Consider the following 19,728-nt stretch of genomic DNA (forward strand, 5'->3'; position numbering starts at 1 on the left):
AGGGAAAAAAAAGTAGGTATCGATTCTGTTTGGCATGTCTTTGTTTTCATAGCTCGCTCAGCATTTCGTTGGGTTTTAATTTTTCAGGAATCTGGAATCCTTGTTCGGTCTTTGCCATCTTTAAGGACAAATGTACGGTTGGAGAGCAGTAGAAATAGCATTTCAGGTTTTAATTATTTTTGCGTACACCCTTCCGTCTTCTCCACTCCAGCTTTTGATTTTAAACTGTTTAAGATTGACAGCCAAGTACCTCTGTTGGAAAAGTAGGGGGGAAAAAAGGCAGGGTTTTTTTTCCTTATCACTTGGGGTATGAAACATCTGTTTTAAGTGTTCTTAGACACATTCTTTGGTAGGCAATTAAAGTTTAAAAAAAAAACTTAACTGGACACTTGCATTTCCTTAATTGTGTGTGTAGGCTTGGTGACCAGCACTGTCTATTACCGAAATCTCCACAACTTTTGTGTCTTCATTTGCAGAAAGTTGGAACTGACTTTGTTTCATTCACGCTCACTCAGATTCAAAATAAACAAAAAAAAATGCCAAATTTTACCTGTCAAACTGAAGTGTATGTAAAATCCTGCATTGCATGACGTGAAAAAGAGCATGTCTTTTTCTTATTTTCTTTTTTTGTAGGTTGATCCACATGCAGCTCTGTACTCTTTTTTTTTACTTTGAGAGTGGTGGTGGTGGGGGAAAGTCAGTCTTTCTTTTTTATATTGCAGATATCTCCGGTTGAGTTGCAAACATGTCGACAGATGCTTTCGGAGCAGAGAAAGCACAAATTTGGATAATTTTAAGCAGCTCGCATTCAGAATCTCCTTCTGATCTTGGTTAATTTGAACCACAGGGAATGTAAACAATCTACTAACTTTTCCCCTGTGGGTCAGACTCTTGCATTCAACCCATAAAGGTCTGCAAATAATGCCTTTTCCTCGATTTTCTGCTACCGATCTAGAGAGTGCCCTTATTATCTTTCCTGGCAACCCAAATGTAATCTCCTGGGCTAGATCTGCAGCTAAAAAAGGCTTGCTTCTCTCAAAGAACATCTTAAAATATCCCAGCCCACCCTGCTCCGATTTCTATGAGATTCCCCATTTCCTTTTCCTTTTCTATTCATCCACCTCCTGGCTTCAAAAGTCATAGGATTCCAAAATGGCATGATCCTCACCCCCCAAAAAAACAAAAAAAACACCAAACCAGGGAAGTTTTGAAGACAAGATTGACAGCGGAGGGCCTGTTTCGATGTACCCGAGCGGCGATTTAGAACATAGAATCCTAAGGGACCTCCGAGGTCTTCCAGTCCCAACTCTGCTCAAGGCAGGAGACCTTATACATCCCAGGTCAAAGGTTGTCCAGGTCTATGTTTGAAAACCTCCCGTTCTCATTTCTGCAAGAGGTGAGCAGATGGATTTGCCCAAACCAAATTTTCCAGCTGCTTGCTGATTCTTTTGCTTCCGACACTTGGCTTGTTAACCGGTCCTGCTGTCTCGTTCCGGCTGTTTGGACGTAGGAAGAAATTAGCTTTGTTAGAATTAAGATTTTGAAGCCATGGATTGACTGGTTTAAATGCTTCGGTGGCAAATGACCAAATTTTGACCAGATGACCCCACGTGGGGATGCTGCCTTACGTGGAAGGACCAACTGGAACTCACTTTTTTAAAGTCCCATTTTAACTAAATGAATAGTTGTAAGCTGAGAATTTACCTGTACGGAATTTTTGAAATAATGACTTTTTGATGAATGGATTAACTAAATAACACTATTGCACTTCTGTGTGCTAAGCTGAATCAATCCTTCCTCTCTTCCTTTCCTTTCTTCTTTTTCTTTCCTCTTTCTCCTCTTTCCTCTTTCTTTTTCTCTTCTTTCTTTTCTTTCTTTCTCACCTCCCAAGCTTATCAACTTTCTTGACATCTATCCTGGCCAATGTTTGTTTGTTTTGTCAACGTAATTTAAGTAGCACTAGTTAAAATGCCCAGCAAATTCTCTCTTTTGTTTCTGTTATATAAGAACAAACTAGCCAAATTAGGTTGGTTGGCTCAGTGGGTTAGGACGCTGAGCTTGTCGATCAGAAGGTCGGCAGTTTGGCAGGTCGAATCCCGAGTGCCGCGTAGCAGAGTGAGCGCCTGTTACTCGTCCCAGCTTCTGCCAACCTAGCAGTTCGAAAGCACGTAAAAAATGCAAGTAGAAAAATAGGGACCGCTACGGTGGGAAGGTAATAGCGTTCCGTGCGCCTTTGGCATCTCGTCATGCCGGCCACATGACCACGGAGACGTCCTCGGACAAGCGCTGGCTCTTCGGCTTTGAAACGGGGATGAGCACCGGCCCCTAGAGTCGGAAACGACTAGCGTGCATGTGCGGGGGAACCTTTACCTTTTATAGTACATAAGATAGCTAGAAAGGAGAGGTAGATTTTTCTTTCATCCATCTTAAAACATGGCTAAATGCTGGCACATTCTGCCACCGCTGTTAATGCTCCTTTAGTTTCAACTAGTTGCAGGCCAGAGGAGTGACTGGAAGAAACTCAAATTTCCCAAACTGCTCCCAATCAAATGCAGAGCTAATTAGTAAGCAGTTATTTATCCATAGAAAAGAGGGTGTGTGTGTGTGTTTTTTAAAAAAAAACAACAATCTAGTTTAATTCACCATTAGCCCCAGAGTAATTACATGAATAAATAATAATTCAGTGTCAACAGAGAACTCCAAGAAGCTTGTGGGAATTAACAAGAGTCCCAGAATTGATTTGAATGTTTAAACAATCAGCCAAAGGAATGTAATTCTCAAAGCATAAACATTATATTGGAGACCTATTACAGATAATACTCAACTTAGGACCTCCAACAGTTTAGGACCAGAATTTCCATTGCTTAGAAAGGCAGTTGTAAGTTGAGGCTCACCTGTGCAATGTGAAATAAGAAAGAGAAGTAACAGCAGCCTTTTTATACTTACTGGATCACAGCTGGGATTAGGAACCTCCTGTGGAAGTCCAGGCTAAGTTTCATCTTTTAAAACAGGAAATTTGTTTGTTTCACCGGGCGGTGAAACAAACCTTGAGAAAGGATCATCTCTGTAAAAGGGTTTGCACAAAGCAACTGAGCGTGCAAAAGGGGGGAGCATTCAATTGCCCAAAGACTGGTTTATTTTATTTTTCAAGCCTGGGAAGGCTTACCTAAACAACAGCTTGCTTTTCTTTTTTTTTTTGAGATTAAACCACCATCAACCCAAGGCTTAAAAAAAAAAAAATTCGGAACACTCCAAACCCTTTTTCTTCCTCCTAACAAGCATTCGTAATGTTTCGATTATGTCTTACAGATAGAAGAGATAACTTGATTCGACCTGTTCTATTTGCTATTCAAATGGTTGGGTTTGGGGGGGTGTTTCCCCCCCCCCCGCTAATCCTTAAAGAAAAATCGCCATGTTACTAAGCGAGAACAACCTAAAAATAACATTTTGATTCTTCCAAATGCCTTTCTGTCTCAGAATACGATGCAGAAAGAGAGACTTAACCTGGCTGGGTTCGTACATCATGCCAAGCCTAGGCTTGTTTTAATTGTGATTTGTTGGAACCAGGCCCCAGAGCTTGCCTCTGGCATGAAAACAATTGTCACGTTAAAGCACAATCCAGGAGTGCACTGATGATGTTACCTAGTTGGGTCACGAAACGTCTGCAAGAAAAGCAGCAAGCTCAGAGGGCACCAAGCGCCCCTCATTTCAACCCTGAGTTACTTAAAATATCCTCCCCTCTCGATATACCCTAAAATGCCAGGTCTATGCTGGCATTTCTATCAAGAACAACGCCGTCATTCTCGCCTGCTTCTATAACCATCATCTCTGGAGATCCCGCTCTGCACGTTGCGTGAAGACTACCACAGTCCTGAGTTCTCCCTCTTGAGATTCTCCAGTTACAAAAATAAAAATGATAAAACGGGAGGAAGAAGCACTCTCTTGCCTGCAGAGAGGGCAAAAAGTTCCCAAAGATCTTCTGCTCCCACCGGAACCATCCCTGATCCAGCATCTTCCCAGGATGCAGTTCAACACGGGAGCGTCCATCGCCGAGGGGGTCAGATAGCGAGATCTTTGAAGGCACAGAGCTGAATATTCCTGATCCTGTAATGTTTCTGGAGCTCCGGGTTGGTTAACGTCTCGAGTTCGTGCCGGCGTTCCCACGACTGCGAAAAGTCATCCGGGCCTTCTCCGCAACCTCCAGTCGGGGGGATGCTGGGGTAGCCTGGATGAGTCATGAGTTCGAGCGTCACCGTCCGGAGTCCTTGATCAGGACTTAAGAATGAAGATGGCGGAGGAGACGTCGAGTCCTCTTTGGCCCGATGAGCGGTGGTGGCATTATCAATAGCCTCTAAGATGCTCTGGACGGACATGTTTTTCCCCATGGTGCTGAGGCCTATATATATATCTGGCCACCTAGAAGCGGTAGACAAAAACCTGCTTAAATCTCCGACATACAGGTAATCTTCAACTTACAACAGTTCGTTTAGCGACCGTCCAGATTTGCAACGGCATTGAAAAAAGGGACTGGTGGTCAGTTTTCACTCTTAGTGGCCGTTGCGGCATCCCCGCGGTCACATGATCAAAATCCAGACGCTTGGCAACCGGCTTGCATTTACGACGGTTACCGCGTCCCCGGGATCCCCTTTTGCGACCTTCTGACCAGCAAAGTCAATGGGGAAACTCGATTCATTGAAACAACTGTGTTCCCAACTTGACAACTTAACAGCTGTGGCAAGACAGGATGTAAGAGGGCAAAACTCGCTGAACAAATGTCTGGCTTAGCAACGGGAATTTTGAGCCCTGCCTGTATAAGGCATCCTTTGCTGAAGACTTTCTTTATAATCAATATTTTTACAAAAGGCAACTGGACTTTTTTTGTTTTTCCCCCACCCACCCACCTCTTGAAAATGTTTCTCTTCTCATTCAAGAATCTAGATCAGAACTGAAGCAGCTTCTTGGACGAGAAGCGAGACATTTTCAAGCAAGAAAAGTCCACTTGCCTTTGGGCAAAAAACACCTTAGGGAGTTCAAACAGTTGCTTGAACGAACGACCCTAAGTCGAACACGTACCTGTAGCCGGACTGTCATTTCAAAAATTACACATTTCCTGGTTGCGAATTAGGTTTTTCTACTCTTTAACTTAGAAAATGACCTGCTTTATCCATGTCCCACCTTATGCCATGCTTTTGAAAGACCTCGATGGTGTTCAGCGAATCCTTCTCCACTCCCAAATAGAAATCCATCAAAGTTGGCTCTATCCAGCCGCAGCGTGGAAGATCTGGTTCAATAGGAACGCGTGTGTAAGTGATCCCGTAACCTTCCAGCACCTCTGCAAATACCTGTCTGATCTCTGGAAGAGTCACCCAAGAGGAAGCGCATTGTTAAGAAGAACCGGTTTCCGAGAAATGCAAGCCTCCAAGGTTCTGAGGAGCATTAGGGAGGCGGTATTTATTTATTTTTATTTTAATTCCATTTATATCCTGCCCTTCTCCGAAGACTCAGGGCGGCTTACAAGCTTAGCAGTAGCCTTCATCCTATGTATATGCCTGCTTATTAGGACTTTCACACACCCCTTAAGCGGCATTATTACAAGGTCAGCTTAATTGCCCCCAACAATCTGGGTCCTCATTTTACCTACCTGGGAAGGATGGAAGGCTGAGTCAACCTGGAGCCTGGTGGGACTCGAACCTGCACTAATTGCAGGCAGCTGGTGTTACTTAAGGAGGCATTAGCCCACTGCTCCACCAAGGCTCAATAGACCAACCGAAGCAGATTCTACCTACCTGGGAGAACGTGGACATGTTGGTGTCCATCCATGTGATGCGGTAAATGGCCGGTCAGTTCACAGAACAACTCAACCTGTGCTATTAATTCCTGTTTCACCTAAGCACAGAAAAGGAGGAGAAGCTGTAAATTAATTGCGCGAATATTCTCCTTTGTAAAAATGGAATCATTGGATGAAGCCTACGAAATGAATCGGGCACAATGAAAGCTTCTGAGGGACATCGTGGCAAGCACTGGAATGAGGGGTCCTTCTTGGTCTCTTGAGCTGGGTTGTTTTCTTACAGATGTTTCATTACCCAACTAGGTAGCATTATCCGTGCTGTTCCCTTGTTGTTGAGTAATGAAACGTCTGCCAGAAAACAACCCAGCTCAGAGAGCACCCAAGACCCTACAGTCCTCCTCTTCCTCCTCCTCCTCTCATCCAACTCTCTTTTAACACTGACGATGTTACCTAGTTTGGTAATGAAACATTTGCAAGAAAACAACCAAGCTCAGAAGGCACCAAGGGCGCCACAGTCCTTTTCCTCTCCACACACCCTGCTCCCTTCTGGCACTGATGATTTTACCTAGTTGGGTCATGAAACGTCTGCAAGAAAACCATCCAGCTCAGAGAGCACCAAGGACCCCTCATTTCAACTCCATGCTACAAAGCTCTGAAATTCTCTTCGAACGACGCTAACCCAAAAGAGCACTTGTGATTTCCTGCCCTTCTTAGCAGAAAACACGCAAATTGTTGTGTGGACTCAAAAACAGGCTTTGTACAATTCAGGAAAAGAGAAACCCGTGACCCACTAGAACTGGGGTCTTCAAACTTGGCAACTTTAAGACTTACGGACTTCAGCTCCCGGGCTGGCTGAGGAATTCTGGGAGTTGAAGTCCACAAGTCTTAAAGTTGCCAAGTTTGAAGAGCCCTGCGTTAGAAACATCATCTCCTTGATGAATTTGGCCTACACCGAAAAGAAGACCAAACTCAACCATTTTTGAGTTGCCTGGCTCAAAGTTGGCATCCTTCACAACGTATCTCAACCACCTTTGAAAGAGCAGATGGAGGTGTGTCTCCTTGGCTTCCCCTCACCTCGGCCATATTTAGAAGTCCTTCGTTTAAACATGTCCGAATTCCCATCTTTCCATGGAAGAAGCCCCCTGGGTTGAGTAGGCTGGACTTTTTCTTCAGTGCTGGGCACACTGGGGTGCCCTCAGAAAGGTTGGCATGGAGTCCTATTGGAATGCAGTGCCTACAGAGACAGAGAGAAAAAAAATGAAAAACCCTCAACAACTTTTGAGCATCTGCCAAGGAGAAAAACTTTGCAGGATCTGTTGACTTTGAACCCATTCCCAGTTCAAGATGGTGACTCATCAGATTCCTCTTCCGTGACATAATCTGTGGGATCAAGCGTTAGTAGCAGGAACTGTAGTTTTCCTTGCATATTTCCAGGATGTGGTTGAAGTGTGAGCAATACCTATTGCCTCACTATCAAAAAGGATATGAAAATATGAAGGGCCATCTCTGACAGATCAGGTTTCCAGAGTTTGGATATAGACAAGAAGATTGCATAAAGACTAACATAATAGGGTGGGCAAGGAGAGACCCCAGTACACATTTCCATTTGCTCATGAAGCTTCTTGGGATAACACTGGACTTAATTATGGCCTCTCAGCCTAACTCCCTCACAAGTGTTGTGATGAGGATAGAATTGGAGGAGATCCCACCCTGGGACCGTATCAAAACCTCTTGGAAGTCACGGATAAAATCTGGGCACTGACAAAATGTCCATCGTTGTCAATCACAAAAGGCTCCGCTGCCGAAATCTGCACATCTTCTAACGCCGATGCCTTACAACGTGCTAGGGAAAAATCTAGGCATACGAATACCAGCAAAAGAGCCGGCTGCTGCGATTTCACACTGTTGTGTATATAATAATGAGCTCCCAGTGGAAACTTAAAGGAGTATGTATGGAAGAAATTAGCAACAAGGGAAAGAGAACAATCTCAAGCTGATGCAGGAGGAATCTCAAAAGGTTCGCGAAGAGTCAACACAACGCAATAAATTATCTTAGATTGGTTGAGATGACGGGAACAGAAGCAGACCAGGATTAAGTTAGATAAAATCACCTGATTAAACACTCAAGGATTATTATTATTATTTTTTTTAAAAAAGCTGCCATCGGACTGCTTCTACCTCTTCAAAAAATATAGAGTATTTTCATTGTGCAGCATCTTTAGTTACCCTTCCCCATTTCTTTCTTTTTATACATATATAAATAGTTTATTAATTTTCTAGTTTTACAATCAAGTACTTAATAGACAAGGGACACGGTGGCTCAGTGGGTTAGGACGCTGAGCTTGTCGATCGGAAGGTCGGCAGTTTGGCGGGTCGAATCCTGAGTGCCGCGTAGCAGAGTGAGCGCCTGTTACGCGTCCCAGCTTCTGCCAACCTAGCAGTTCGAAAGCACGTAAAAATGCAAGTAGAAAAATAGGGACCACTCCGGTGGGAAGGTAACAGCGTTCCGTGCGCCTTTGGCGCCTAGTCATGCCGGCCACATGACCACGGAGACGTCCTCGGACAAGCGCTGGCTCTTCGGCTTTGAAACGGAGATGAGCACCGGCCCCTAGAGTCGGAAACGACTAGCACACATGTGCGGGGGAACCTTTACTTAATAGACAACGTGTTGTCTGGGTCCATGAGTAATTCAGTGATATATATTAACTTCTTCAATCTAGATCCGTTATTGCACCATCACATGGTTCCTCTCTTCTACCAGTAGTACCTGTTTTACCCACACTAGGCAAATACAGTTCTTGTTATTAGTAAATATCCAATTGAATACCAACATCTTTGTTACATTTTTCTCATAATATCAATAATACCAGTTTTTGATAACTTTTCTCAAAATGTATCTTCATTGCGTTTGCCCTTAATGTCCAACTTTTAATTTCCCATCAGTGTTCAAAGTGTCTCTATTGTTTATCATGTCAAAGTAAGTTATATTTGGGTAACCAAAATCTTCCTTTATTCCAACTTCTTAAGTGTTTTCCTGTTTCCCTCCCATTTCTTTCTGAGCAGTGTCTGTTTGGGGGCTGCGTGAAAAAAAAGAAAGAAAGGCAGGGTCCTTTGGCCTTAGGAATTTAGCGCTGCCTTGCAATCTTGGCCCCAGTTACTTATTTCAACTCCCAGAATCCCCCAGAATCCCTGAGAATTCTGGGAGCTGAAATCCACACCTCCAGAGGGCAGCCCAAACTGGTGCGGGCGGTAACGCAGTTCTTCTCTCAGCTTTGGCAACTTTAAAGACGGGTGGATTTCCAACTCCCAGAATTCCCAGCCGCTGGGGAACTGTGGGAGTTGAAACTCCGTCCGTCTTAAAACTGTGACGCAGGTGATCCTCTACTTACGACCACCACTGAGTCCAAAATTTCTGTTGCTCAGCAAGAATCACGGGCATGCCAGTTGTCAAGCTTCTGAACTTTGACCGTGGGGAAACCATGTGCCTCAACCGTCCTAAATACCTGCCAGTTGCCAAGCTTGATCCAAAGTTTGATCGCCTGACCTATTAATTGATATACTACGGAAATATAAAAGTTTAATTACGGACTGTTAATCGACCGTGATCGATTGTACGTTCTTTCTGGAAAAACTTATGAACCAAGACGACACGCCGTACAGCAGGTACTAAGAATTGTTATTGGGGGAAAAAAATCGATAAAACTTTATTTTAAAAAAAAAAGTTTGATCACGCAACCACGGGATGCTGCAACAGTCGCAAGCGTGGAAAAAGGGTCATAAGTCGCTTTTTTTTTTGGATGCCGTAATTTTGATTGGTCACTAAATGTAGGGCTGTTAGGTACCTGTAGACGCACTTTTGGGGTCTAAAGATCTGTTTGGCTGACACCAAAGAAAGGTTAAAGGAGAGACTCACTTCTGGGCCAGCTGAACGGCGTCGGACACGGCACTCCCGTTGACCAGAAGCGAAACGTTGGAGACGGCACCGGCCAGGAAACACTCCACAATGCCTTGGTTCCTCCTTCGGCAATAGCCAAAGTCGTCTCCGGTTACGATGAGCTTCACCCTGGCTTTGGGCATCCTTAGGAGTCAACCCTGGGAGCAAAATTCAGCCAGAAGTCCTGGCGTTAGCCCCTTATCTCTTCCTCTCCCCCAAAGGGAAGACAGGAGCAAAGAAGGAAGCGATGAACCGCGGGACCTATCGCCCCGTTCCAGCGTCCCAAGGAAGCATAAATCTAAGGACACGTCTTCTGCTCGCTTCTGCTGTTAATCTCGCCGTCAGCAGGGGTGTGTGGGAAGTAAGTACCGCCACAGGCAACGTAACTTAAGAGGATTAGCCAAACTCGCCTTTCTGGATGAAGCAGGAAAAGCACAGTGGTTGGGGTTTGAGTTGGGGTTGGTTTGTTTTTTTTTAACCCTCGACACGGGGGAATTGTTCGTGGGAACAATTTGTGCAGCAGAGAATGGACACCAAAGAACGGTGCCCTATAACTCAGCCCAGCCCCTTTCAACTAAGGCAAGGTCATTTGCAACAGGTGGGGAATTGTACAGTTCAGGCACCAAAATTTTTAACTCAAGAGGTGTGGGGGGGAGGGGGGGGGAGATGGGAGAACAATAAAATGTCCTGTCCTAAAAAAATTTTTTAAAAAAAATAAAACCCAGAAGCTTTAGGGAGTGAGCGCTAACACCTTAGCAGAGGCCTTTAACAAAATGGGGAGGAAATGCTAAATTGGTGACTTTTAAACCAACCCGATTTTGGCACGGATTTTGCCCTCTTTCAGCTTAGCCTGCCTCAAAGGGCTGTTGTAAAAGATCAAGCAAGGAAGAAACCGTGAAAAAGCTCCACCTTAGGCATGGAAGCAGCTAAGTGACTTTGGGCCAATCACCACGAAGACGGTGAGTTCTAGTCCCTCCTTAGGCATGAAACCCAACCAGGTGAGTTTGAGTCAATCAGCAGGAGACGGTGAGTTCTAGTCCCGCCTTACGCATGAAACCCAACCAGGTGAGTTTGAGCCAATCAGCAGGAGACGGTGCGTTCTAGTCCCGCCTTAGGCATGAAACCCAACCAGGTGAGTTTGAGCCAATCAGCAGGAGACGGTGCGTTCTAGTCCCACCTTAGGCATGAAACCCAACCGGGTGAGTTTGAGCCAATCAGCAGGAGACGGTGCGTTCTAGTCCCGCCTTAGGCATGAAAGCCAACTGGGTGACTTTGGGCCAATCACCAGGATACGGTGAGTTCTAGTCCTGACTTAGGCATAAAAGCCAACTGGGTGACTTTGGGCCAGTCCCTCCCTCTAAGCCCAACCCACCTCACAGGGTTGTTGCTGTGGGGAAAATAGGAGGGGGGAAGGAGGATTAAGTGTGTTCCCCATTGCAAGTTGTTTATAAAAGTAATAAGGGCAGGAAATAAAATTAAATAAAATCAAATAAATAATACCTGATTTAAATGAACTCCGTATACTGACGGATTTGGGCAGAAAAAGACACAGAACAAGGACAGGTTTAAAGCCAATATTAAAAATTCCCACTCCTCCCATTTTTTCCAATCTAACTAGAACTTATTAAACAGGGCTAAGGCTTCTAAGGATTCAGTTCTCGTAAAATCGCACTCAGCTCAATCCGGGTTTGAAAAACGGGCAGCGTCCAGAAAACTCGCAGAAACTTTCAAACACTCCTGCATGTCGAAATCTTAACAGATCCGGTGGAAAGAGGCTACGCTAACCCAGACTAACTAACTAACCCAGTTAGTTAGCTACAGGTGGCTTCGTCCGAGGCCGTGAATTCAAGAGCTAATATTTGAATAAAAAAAAGGTGAATTGCCTGAATTTTCGTCCTCAACACTTCTCCTTTCCTACAATGTGTTCACGGGTGAAGGAAAGCCATACTCACAATTTCTTCCCAAGTTTAGTCTTTGGGCTGCGGGGAAAGGCAGAATTCTGATCTGAGAAAGATGCAATTGACCGACCAATTTTTATTTTTATTTTTATTTTTTTTTTAACCAGGGAATTTTCTCTAGCAAAAATTGACCAGGTCTCCTTTGGCTTCCAGAGCTGAGATCACAGGCTGTCTACAAATACTGGTTTTTCTTGAAGATATCCGGGTGCTATCAGGAAGTAACCAACTGAAAATCCAGAAACGGTGCAACACTGGAAACGGTTGGCAGGAACTCCCGTTCTCCAGGGTCGGTTGCAAGCCAACACAAGGTGATAGGTTTAATTTTCAAACTTGATCTATCTTCTTTCTTTCATTCTATCTTATCTTTAATCTCCATCCAACCCCACCCACCCCCACCCCCCAAATAGTGAAAAGCAAGGCTAGAAAACAATTCAGACGTGTTCTAGCAAGTTTAGGAAGCTGGGTTTTCATAAAGGAAAGCCAGAAAGAGATCAGCGGAGCATTTTTTTTTAAAAAAAAAGCCCTTACAAAAATCAACTGCAATAGACAAGTGACACTGATCACTGCAGAGGATATAAATTTATGCCTTGACGAAAAGAATCCTTTTCATCGCCTCCTCCTTTGCTCCTTAAAATGGAAATATTTTCGCTGCCACACCTTAAAAGTGTCCGTTAAGGTCACTGCATATAAAGTTTCTAGTAAATATTCTGAACTGGTTTTAAACAGAAAAGAAGCACCACGCTAAGGGGGCTTCCTACATTATTTTTCCCCTCTTTTCAAATGCTTCCAAAATAATTATTTCAAAGCCGCCGGCCTAGAAGCCAAGAGACTGGGAATTCTAGTCCCACCTGAGAAATGAAATCTGGCTAGGTTGACTTTTCTTTCTCAGCACAACCCACCTCACAGGGTTATTGTGGGGAAAGTAGGACAAAGGAGCATTAGGTACATTCGCCATCTGGAGCTACCTATAAAAGTAATAAAAACGTGGGATAAAACACACACACACACACACAAGTAAATGAAATAAATAAAAAAAATGGGTTCAGCTGAAGGCAGTGGTCTTTCCGGAAAATAAATCTACGCCTTTTGGATTCTTTTTGGCTACCACAAAGAAGAGGGACTCAAGCTATTCTCCAAAGCGCCCAAAGGCAGGACAAGAAGCAACGGATGGAAACTAATCAAGGAGAGAAGCAACCTGGAACTAAGGAGAAACTTCCTGACAGTGAGAACAACTAACCAGTGGAACAACCTGCCTCCAGAAGCGGTGAATGCTCCAACACTGGAGCTTTTTAAGAAGAGACTGGACAGCCATTTGCCTGAAATGGTATAAGGTTTCCTGCCTGAGCAGGGGGTTGGACTAGATGACCTCCAAGGTCCCTTCCAACTTTATTATTATTATTATTATTATTATTATTATTATTATTATTATTATTATTATTATTATTATTCCTTGCTTGTCTGCTTTTCATGCTGAGGATTCTTGACCATAACCGTGGATTATTTTATGATCCACAAAATGTCTGGCATGAGATTATTATATTATTAAATCATCACCATCATTTTGGAAATACCTTGAGACCCGATTATACCACCAGGCTTGGGAATTCTAGACTATCAGAGAAATTCTCCATTCAGGCTGATCTTTTTCCTCTCTCCCTTGCAGTTTTGTATATTTTACACATTAGTTTTTCGTTCGTAATTTGACTCTTTCATGTCTTTCCATTGTTTTCGTTTTTGCATTGTTACATATCGATTGCTCGTTGTACTCTGCCGAAGACGGGCGGCCATATAAATGTGATCCGTAGATAAATCACAAATGAACAATTTAGCTTTCCGTGTCCTGTAACAGAACGGTCAAATTCACACAGCACACGAAAACGATTCATGCAGGTTTTGGCTTAGGGCGATGTGTGAATTCAGACCTTGCGATTAGAAACCGTAAGATAGGTTACATATTTGGGGTGAAGGGAGCCCATTGTTAATTAGTTCGGGCTTAAAGCAAGATCCAAGGGTGCTTCTCCAAGAACACAAACCACGATTGAAATGCAATTCCCATTAAATTGAATCCTATGGAATCTTGCAATTGCCATTTCCTTCTCAGGGGCTTAGATGTTCGTTACATTCGTTCTAATTATGGTTAGTCATTCTAAAGTGGGGTTTAAGCATCAGAAGAGGTAAGATGTCAAGGTCTATATAACAAAATAACTGATTCTTCTCGTTCCCTGGTTTTCTGAAGTCAAGCTTTTCTTGGCAATCGTATCCAGGCTAAGTTTCTTCTGCTACTACAGATAGTCCTCGACTTAACAACAGCTCATTGAGTGACTGCTCCAAGTTACAACGGCGCTGACAAAAGTCGACTCACGACCGTTTTTCACACAACCGCTGCAGCATCCTCACGGCCAGGTGATCCAAATTCACAAGCTTGGCTTCGTCTTTATGACGATCGCTGGGCCCCCAGGGTCAAGGGGTCCCCTTTAGCGACCTTCTGACAAGCAAAGTCGATGGGGGAAAGCCAGGTTCACTTAACAACCGTGTTACAAACTTAAGACCTGTCGTGATTCACTTAACAACTGTGGCAAGGAAGGTCGTAAAAATGGAGCAAAAGTTACTTGCCTGTCTCACGTAGCAACATAAAACTTTGGGCGCAATTCTGGCTGCAAGTCGAGGACTACCTGTATCTCGTCTACTGTCCAGACCTGAGGTTTCCTTGTGGTGCCCCATCCAAGCCCCGACTCAGCTTAATTTGGGAGGGGAGAAGCCTGGCATGTGGGAAAACAGGCCCACCTTTCCAAGGGGATCCTCTGCTCCCTCTGCCCATCCCCCCCTCCTGCATCTTCCCTTGGATGGGACCTTCGAGGTCATCCAGTCCGGCCCAGCTCAAGACTCTTCCTCATCCCATCCCAGATTAACAGCTTTACCCCAGTCTCCCGATCCGGATTCCGTCCTAACTTCCCGGGCTTTCTCCCAAACCACTCCGAATCCCATCTGCCGCCGGGATGCCACCCCTTCCGGGCCGGCCTCCGACGCGAAGCCGGAGTAAGCAGCGTGGCATCCAGATGTTCGACACATCCGCTTTGGCACGGAAGAAGGCGGACATCTGAACCGGCGGCGGGGGTGGCAGGGCCGGCAGCTCTAGGGGTGCAAAGAGACTCGATCGGGGTCTGCAACCTCGCCTTCCCCCCCCCCCTCCGCGCGGGCGGTGCATTGCCACCCTTGCCACCGGGGGGCGGGGGGCAGCCCGGGGGCATCTATCCGGCCCTGGCTAGTCGCTGAAAGCAGGATCGGATCGCAGCTTGCTTTGCACCTACTCCTTCCCTTCGTCCACCTCCTCCCCCACCCGCGACCACCCACCCACTCACCCACCCACCGGCTCTTTCCTAGAAGTCAGCCTCGGTGCCCAGGCCGGGCGAGGAAGGGCAAGAAGGGAGAGCCGCTCTGCTTCAAGATTTGCACCCGGCGGGCCATGCAACGGCCTCTCTCGTCTGCAAAAAGGGAAGGGACCCCACCCCACCCCACCCAAAAAAATCAGGGATCCTGGCACTCACCCATGACGAAAGGCCGCAGCGCCCATGCCCGAAGCGCCTTTGCAAGCTCAGCCCCGGGAAAAAGCGAAAGCGACCCGGCAAAGGCGCGGGGGAGCCCTCTGGTGGCCTCGACGGGAACTGCGCGCGGCTGCCAAAGGAAGCGCCGGAGTCGCCGCGCTGCTGATTCAGCGTCCTCTCCCCCACCGCAGAGGATACTGGACTACATTTCCCAGCATTCCTCGCCTTGAGCCACGCTGGGTGGAGGCTGCTGAGAGTTATAGTTCTGGAGCCACAGGGGGAGGAGGGGTTTGGAGCGATGGATGGATGGGTAGATGGAGAGAGGGGTGAATGGAGGGAGGGATGGATGACTGACTGGTTGGTTGACTTATTGATTTTTTTTTAATTTTTTTATTATTATTTTTTAATTCCATTTATATCCCGCCCTTCTCCGAAGACTCAGGGCGGCTTACAAGCTTAGCAGTAGCCTTCATTCTATGTATATGCCTGCTTATTAGGGCTTATTACAAAGTCAGCTTAATTGCCCCCAACAATCTGGGTCCTCATTTTACCTACCTCGGAAGGATGGAAGGCTGAGTCATCCCGCCCTTCTCCGAAGACTCAGGGCGGCTTACAAGCTTAGCAGTAGCCTTCATCCTATGTATATGCCTGCTTGTTAGGGCTTTCACCCCCACCCCAAGCGGCATTATTACAAAGTTAGCTTATTGCCACCCTACAATCTGGGTCCTCATTTTACCTACCTCGGAAGGATGGGAGGCTGAGTCAACCTTGAGCCTGGTGGGACTCGAACCTGCACTAATGGCAGGCAGCTGGTATTACTTAAGGAGGCATTAGCCCACTGCGCCACCAAGGCTCTTTTATAATTGATCTGTCTATCACATTTCTATACAGCCGATCTCACCTAAGACAGCCCGGGCAGCTTAGGTACAATACAGCTAGTCCTCGGCTTACGGCCACAAATGGAGCCCAGAATTTCTGTCGCTAAGCGAGACAGTTGTTAAGCGGGTTTTGCTCCGTTTTGCAACCTTTCTTGCCGCACTCGTGAAGAGTTAGCAACACGGCGGTTAAGTGACTCAGGCTTGCCCCGTTGACTTTGCTTCTCGGAAGGTCACAAAAGGGGGTCCCATGACCCCGGGACTCTCCGACCATTATAAATACGAGTCAGTTGCCAAGCGCCTGAATTTTGATCATGTGACCATGGGGGGGGGTCATAAGTCAGTGTTTTCAGTGCTATTGTAACTTCCAATGGTCACTAAGTAAACTCTTGTAAGTTGAGGACTCCTTGTCCTGACAGAACTAAAAAGCTTTTTCAATAATGGAAATATATACAGTTGCAAGAAAAAGTATGTGAACCCTTTGGGATTATGTGGTTTTTTGCATGAATTGGCCATAAAATGCGCTCTAAACGTCATGTAAGTCACAACAATAGAAAAACACAGTCTGCTTAAAATAATACTACACAAACATTAGCTGTTGTCATGTTTTAATTGAAGATAAGATGGAAACATTCACAGTGCAGGATGGAAAAAGTATGTGAACCTTTGGACTTAATAACTGGTTGACTCTCCTTTGGCAGCAATAACCTCAACCAAACGTTTCCTGTAGTTGCAGATCAGACCTGCACAACGATCTGGAGTAATTTTGGACCACTCCTCTGCACAAAACTGTTTCAGTGTAGCAATATTCTTGGGATGTCTGGTGTGAATCGCTCTCTTAAGGTCATGCCACAGCATTTCAATCGGGTTGAGGTCGGGGACTCTGACTGGGCCACTCCAGAACGTGTATTCTGTTCTGTTGAAGCCATTGTTTTGTTGAATTACTTGTATGCTTTGGGTCATTGTCCTGTTGCATCACCCATCCTCTGCGGAGCTCCAGTGGCGGACAGATGGTCGTACGTTTTCCTGCAAAATGTCCTGATAAACTCTGGAATACATTTTCCCATCAATGACAACAATCCGTCCAGGCCCTGAGGCAGCAAAGCAGCCCCAAACCATGATGCTCCCTCCGCCATGTTTTACTTTGGGGATGAGGTTTTGATGTTGCCGTGCTGTGCCATTTTTTCTCCACACATAGTGTTGTGTGTTTTTCCCAGACAACTCAATTTTGGTTTCATCTGTCCATGTTTGAAGTTTGCAAAAGAGCACCTGGATGTTCCACAGCATTACTGGCAAAATATACTGTGGACAGATGAAACCAAAATTGAGTTGTCTGGGAAAAACACACAACACTATGTGTGGAGAAAAAATGGCACAGCACAGCAACATCAAAACCTCATCCCCAAAGTAAAACATGGCGGAGGGAGCATCATGGTTTGGGGCTGCTTTGCTGCCTCAGGGCCTGGGCGGATTGTTGTCATTGATGGGAAAATATATTCCAGAGTTTATCAGGACATTTTGCAAGAAAACGTACGACCATCTGTCCGCCACTGGAGCTCCGCAGAGGATGGGTGATGCAACAGGACAATGACCCAAAGCATACAAGTAATTCAACAAAACAATGGCTTCAACAGAACAGAATACACATTCTGGAGTGGCCCAGTCAGAGTCCTGACCTCAACCCGATTGAAATGCTGTGGCATGACCTTAAGAGAGCAATTCACACCAGACATCCCAAGAATATTGCTACACTGAAACAGTTTTGTGCAGAGGAGTGGTCCAAAATTACTCCAGATCGTTGTGCAGGTCTGATCTGCAACTACAGGAAACGTTTGGTTGAGGTTATTGCTGCCAAAGGAGGGTCAACCAGTTATTAAGTCCAAAGGTTCACATACTTTTTCCATCCTGCACTGTGAATGTTTCCATTTTATCTTCAATTAAAACATGACAACAGCTAATGTTTGTGTAGTATTATTTTAAGCAGACTGTGTTTTTCTATTGTTGTGACTTACATAACGTTTAGAGCACATTTTATGGCCAATTCATGCAAAAAACCACATAATCCCAAAGGGTTCACATACTTTTTCTTGCAACTGTACATGCATAAAAAGGTAAAGGTTCCCCCGCACATGCGTGTTAGTCGTTTCCAACTCTAGGGGCCGGTGCTCCTCTCTGTTTCAAAGCCGAAGAGCCAGCGCTTGTCCGAGGACGTCTCCGTGGTCATGTGGCCGGCATGACTAGACGCCAAAGGCGCACGGAACGCTGTTACCTTCCCACCGCAGTGGTCCCTATTTTTCTACTTGCATTTTTACGTGCTTTCGAACTGCTAGGTTGGCAGAAGCTGGGACGAGTAACAGGCGCTCACTCTGCTACGCGGCACTCGGGATTCGACCCGCCAAACTGCCGACCTTCCGATCGACAAGCTCAGCGTCCTAACCCACTGAGCCACCGCGTCCCTTACATACATAAATACATACATACATATACACACACAGAGGTATATACATATGTATGTATATATTATGTCTACATGTGTGTTATGTATGTGTACATTTTTGAGAGCAGGCAACAGAATTTCATTTTTAATGTGTGCCTGTGTGCCCACAGTAAAAAAAAAAAGACAATAAAATCTCTATATCGGAAGGTCCATAATTTTCAATCACCTTATCCCAATCCCGTGACTCCATAAAACAATGGGTTAACACTGCAATCAAAGATCAAAAACAATCTTTTTTTAAAAAAAACCCAGTTTGAACAAATCCCCGAACCATTTGCCACCTGGAATGAAAACTTGCAAGTTCTGGATTCTGAGGTCTTGTGTACAGGTTAAGCATCAGAGCCTTGGTGGAGCAGTGGGCTAATGCCTCCTTAAGTAACACCAGCTGCCTGCAATGAGTGCAGGTTCGTGTCCCACCAGGCTCAAGGTTGACTCAGCCTTCCATCCTTCCGAGGTAGGTAAAATGAGGACCCAGATTGTTGGGGGCAATAAGCTGACTTTGTAATAATGCCGCTTGGGGTGTGTGTGAAAGCCCTAACAAGCAGGCATATACATAGAATGAAGGCTACTGCTAAGCTTGTAAGCCACCCTTAGTCTTCGGAGAAGGGCGGGATATAAATGGAATTAAAATAAAAAATAAAATAAACGTAAACGTCCATGGAGATTCTCAAGTCATCCAAGTCATAATTATCCCAAAGAGGCTTTTTTTTTCCAAAGAGGCAACTGCACTTCCTTGATTGTTTTTTCTTTGAAGACGTTTCGCTTCTCATCCGAGAAGCTTCTTCAGTTGCCTCGTGAAAAAAAAGCCTCTTTGGGACATCAACAGCATGTTTTATGCAAATGGATGAAATCGCCAACGCTTCAACAGAACTGCTGATGTAACAAAGGAGAAGAAGATTCTTTTCTCCTTCTTGCTTCTTCTTGTTCTTCTTCTTCTTTCTTCTTTCAAGCCGTAAGTCACTCTTTTGTCTCATCTCTAAAGCTTGAAGTCTGAATCGATTTGTTCGTCCTCGGCGAAACTTTTGACTACTCTTCAACACGACGAAGAGCTCCGGAGATTAGAAATCCTCACCCATTCTTTAATTCTCAAATGCCTTAACTTTCTTTAAGGCCATTGGTAAGGAGGATACACGG

At 45.2% G+C, this 19,728-nt stretch overlaps 1 protein-coding gene across 1 annotated transcript; it reads right to left on the reverse strand.

Annotated features, from left to right (window-relative positions):
• Window positions 1–2,641: 2,641 nt before the first annotated feature.
• On the reverse strand, window positions 2,642–10,005 carry YDJC (YdjC chitooligosaccharide deacetylase homolog). The gene is made up of 5 exons (XM_083373296.1): window positions 9,702–10,005; window positions 6,863–7,022; window positions 5,787–5,886; window positions 5,176–5,353; window positions 2,642–4,416 (listed from the first exon to the last, which is right to left on the reverse strand). The coding sequence occupies exons 1-5, from the start codon at window positions 9,863–9,865 to the stop codon at window positions 4,059–4,061; spliced, it is 960 nt and encodes a 319-aa protein (XP_083229422.1). The 5' UTR covers window positions 9,866–10,005; the 3' UTR covers window positions 2,642–4,058.
• Between the last annotated feature and the right edge of the window lie 9,723 nt (window positions 10,006–19,728).

Source organism: Vipera ursinii, assembly GCF_947247035.1.
Source record: "Vipera ursinii genome assembly, chromosome: 14".
Taxonomy (NCBI): domain Eukaryota; kingdom Metazoa; phylum Chordata; class Lepidosauria; order Squamata; family Viperidae; genus Vipera; species Vipera ursinii.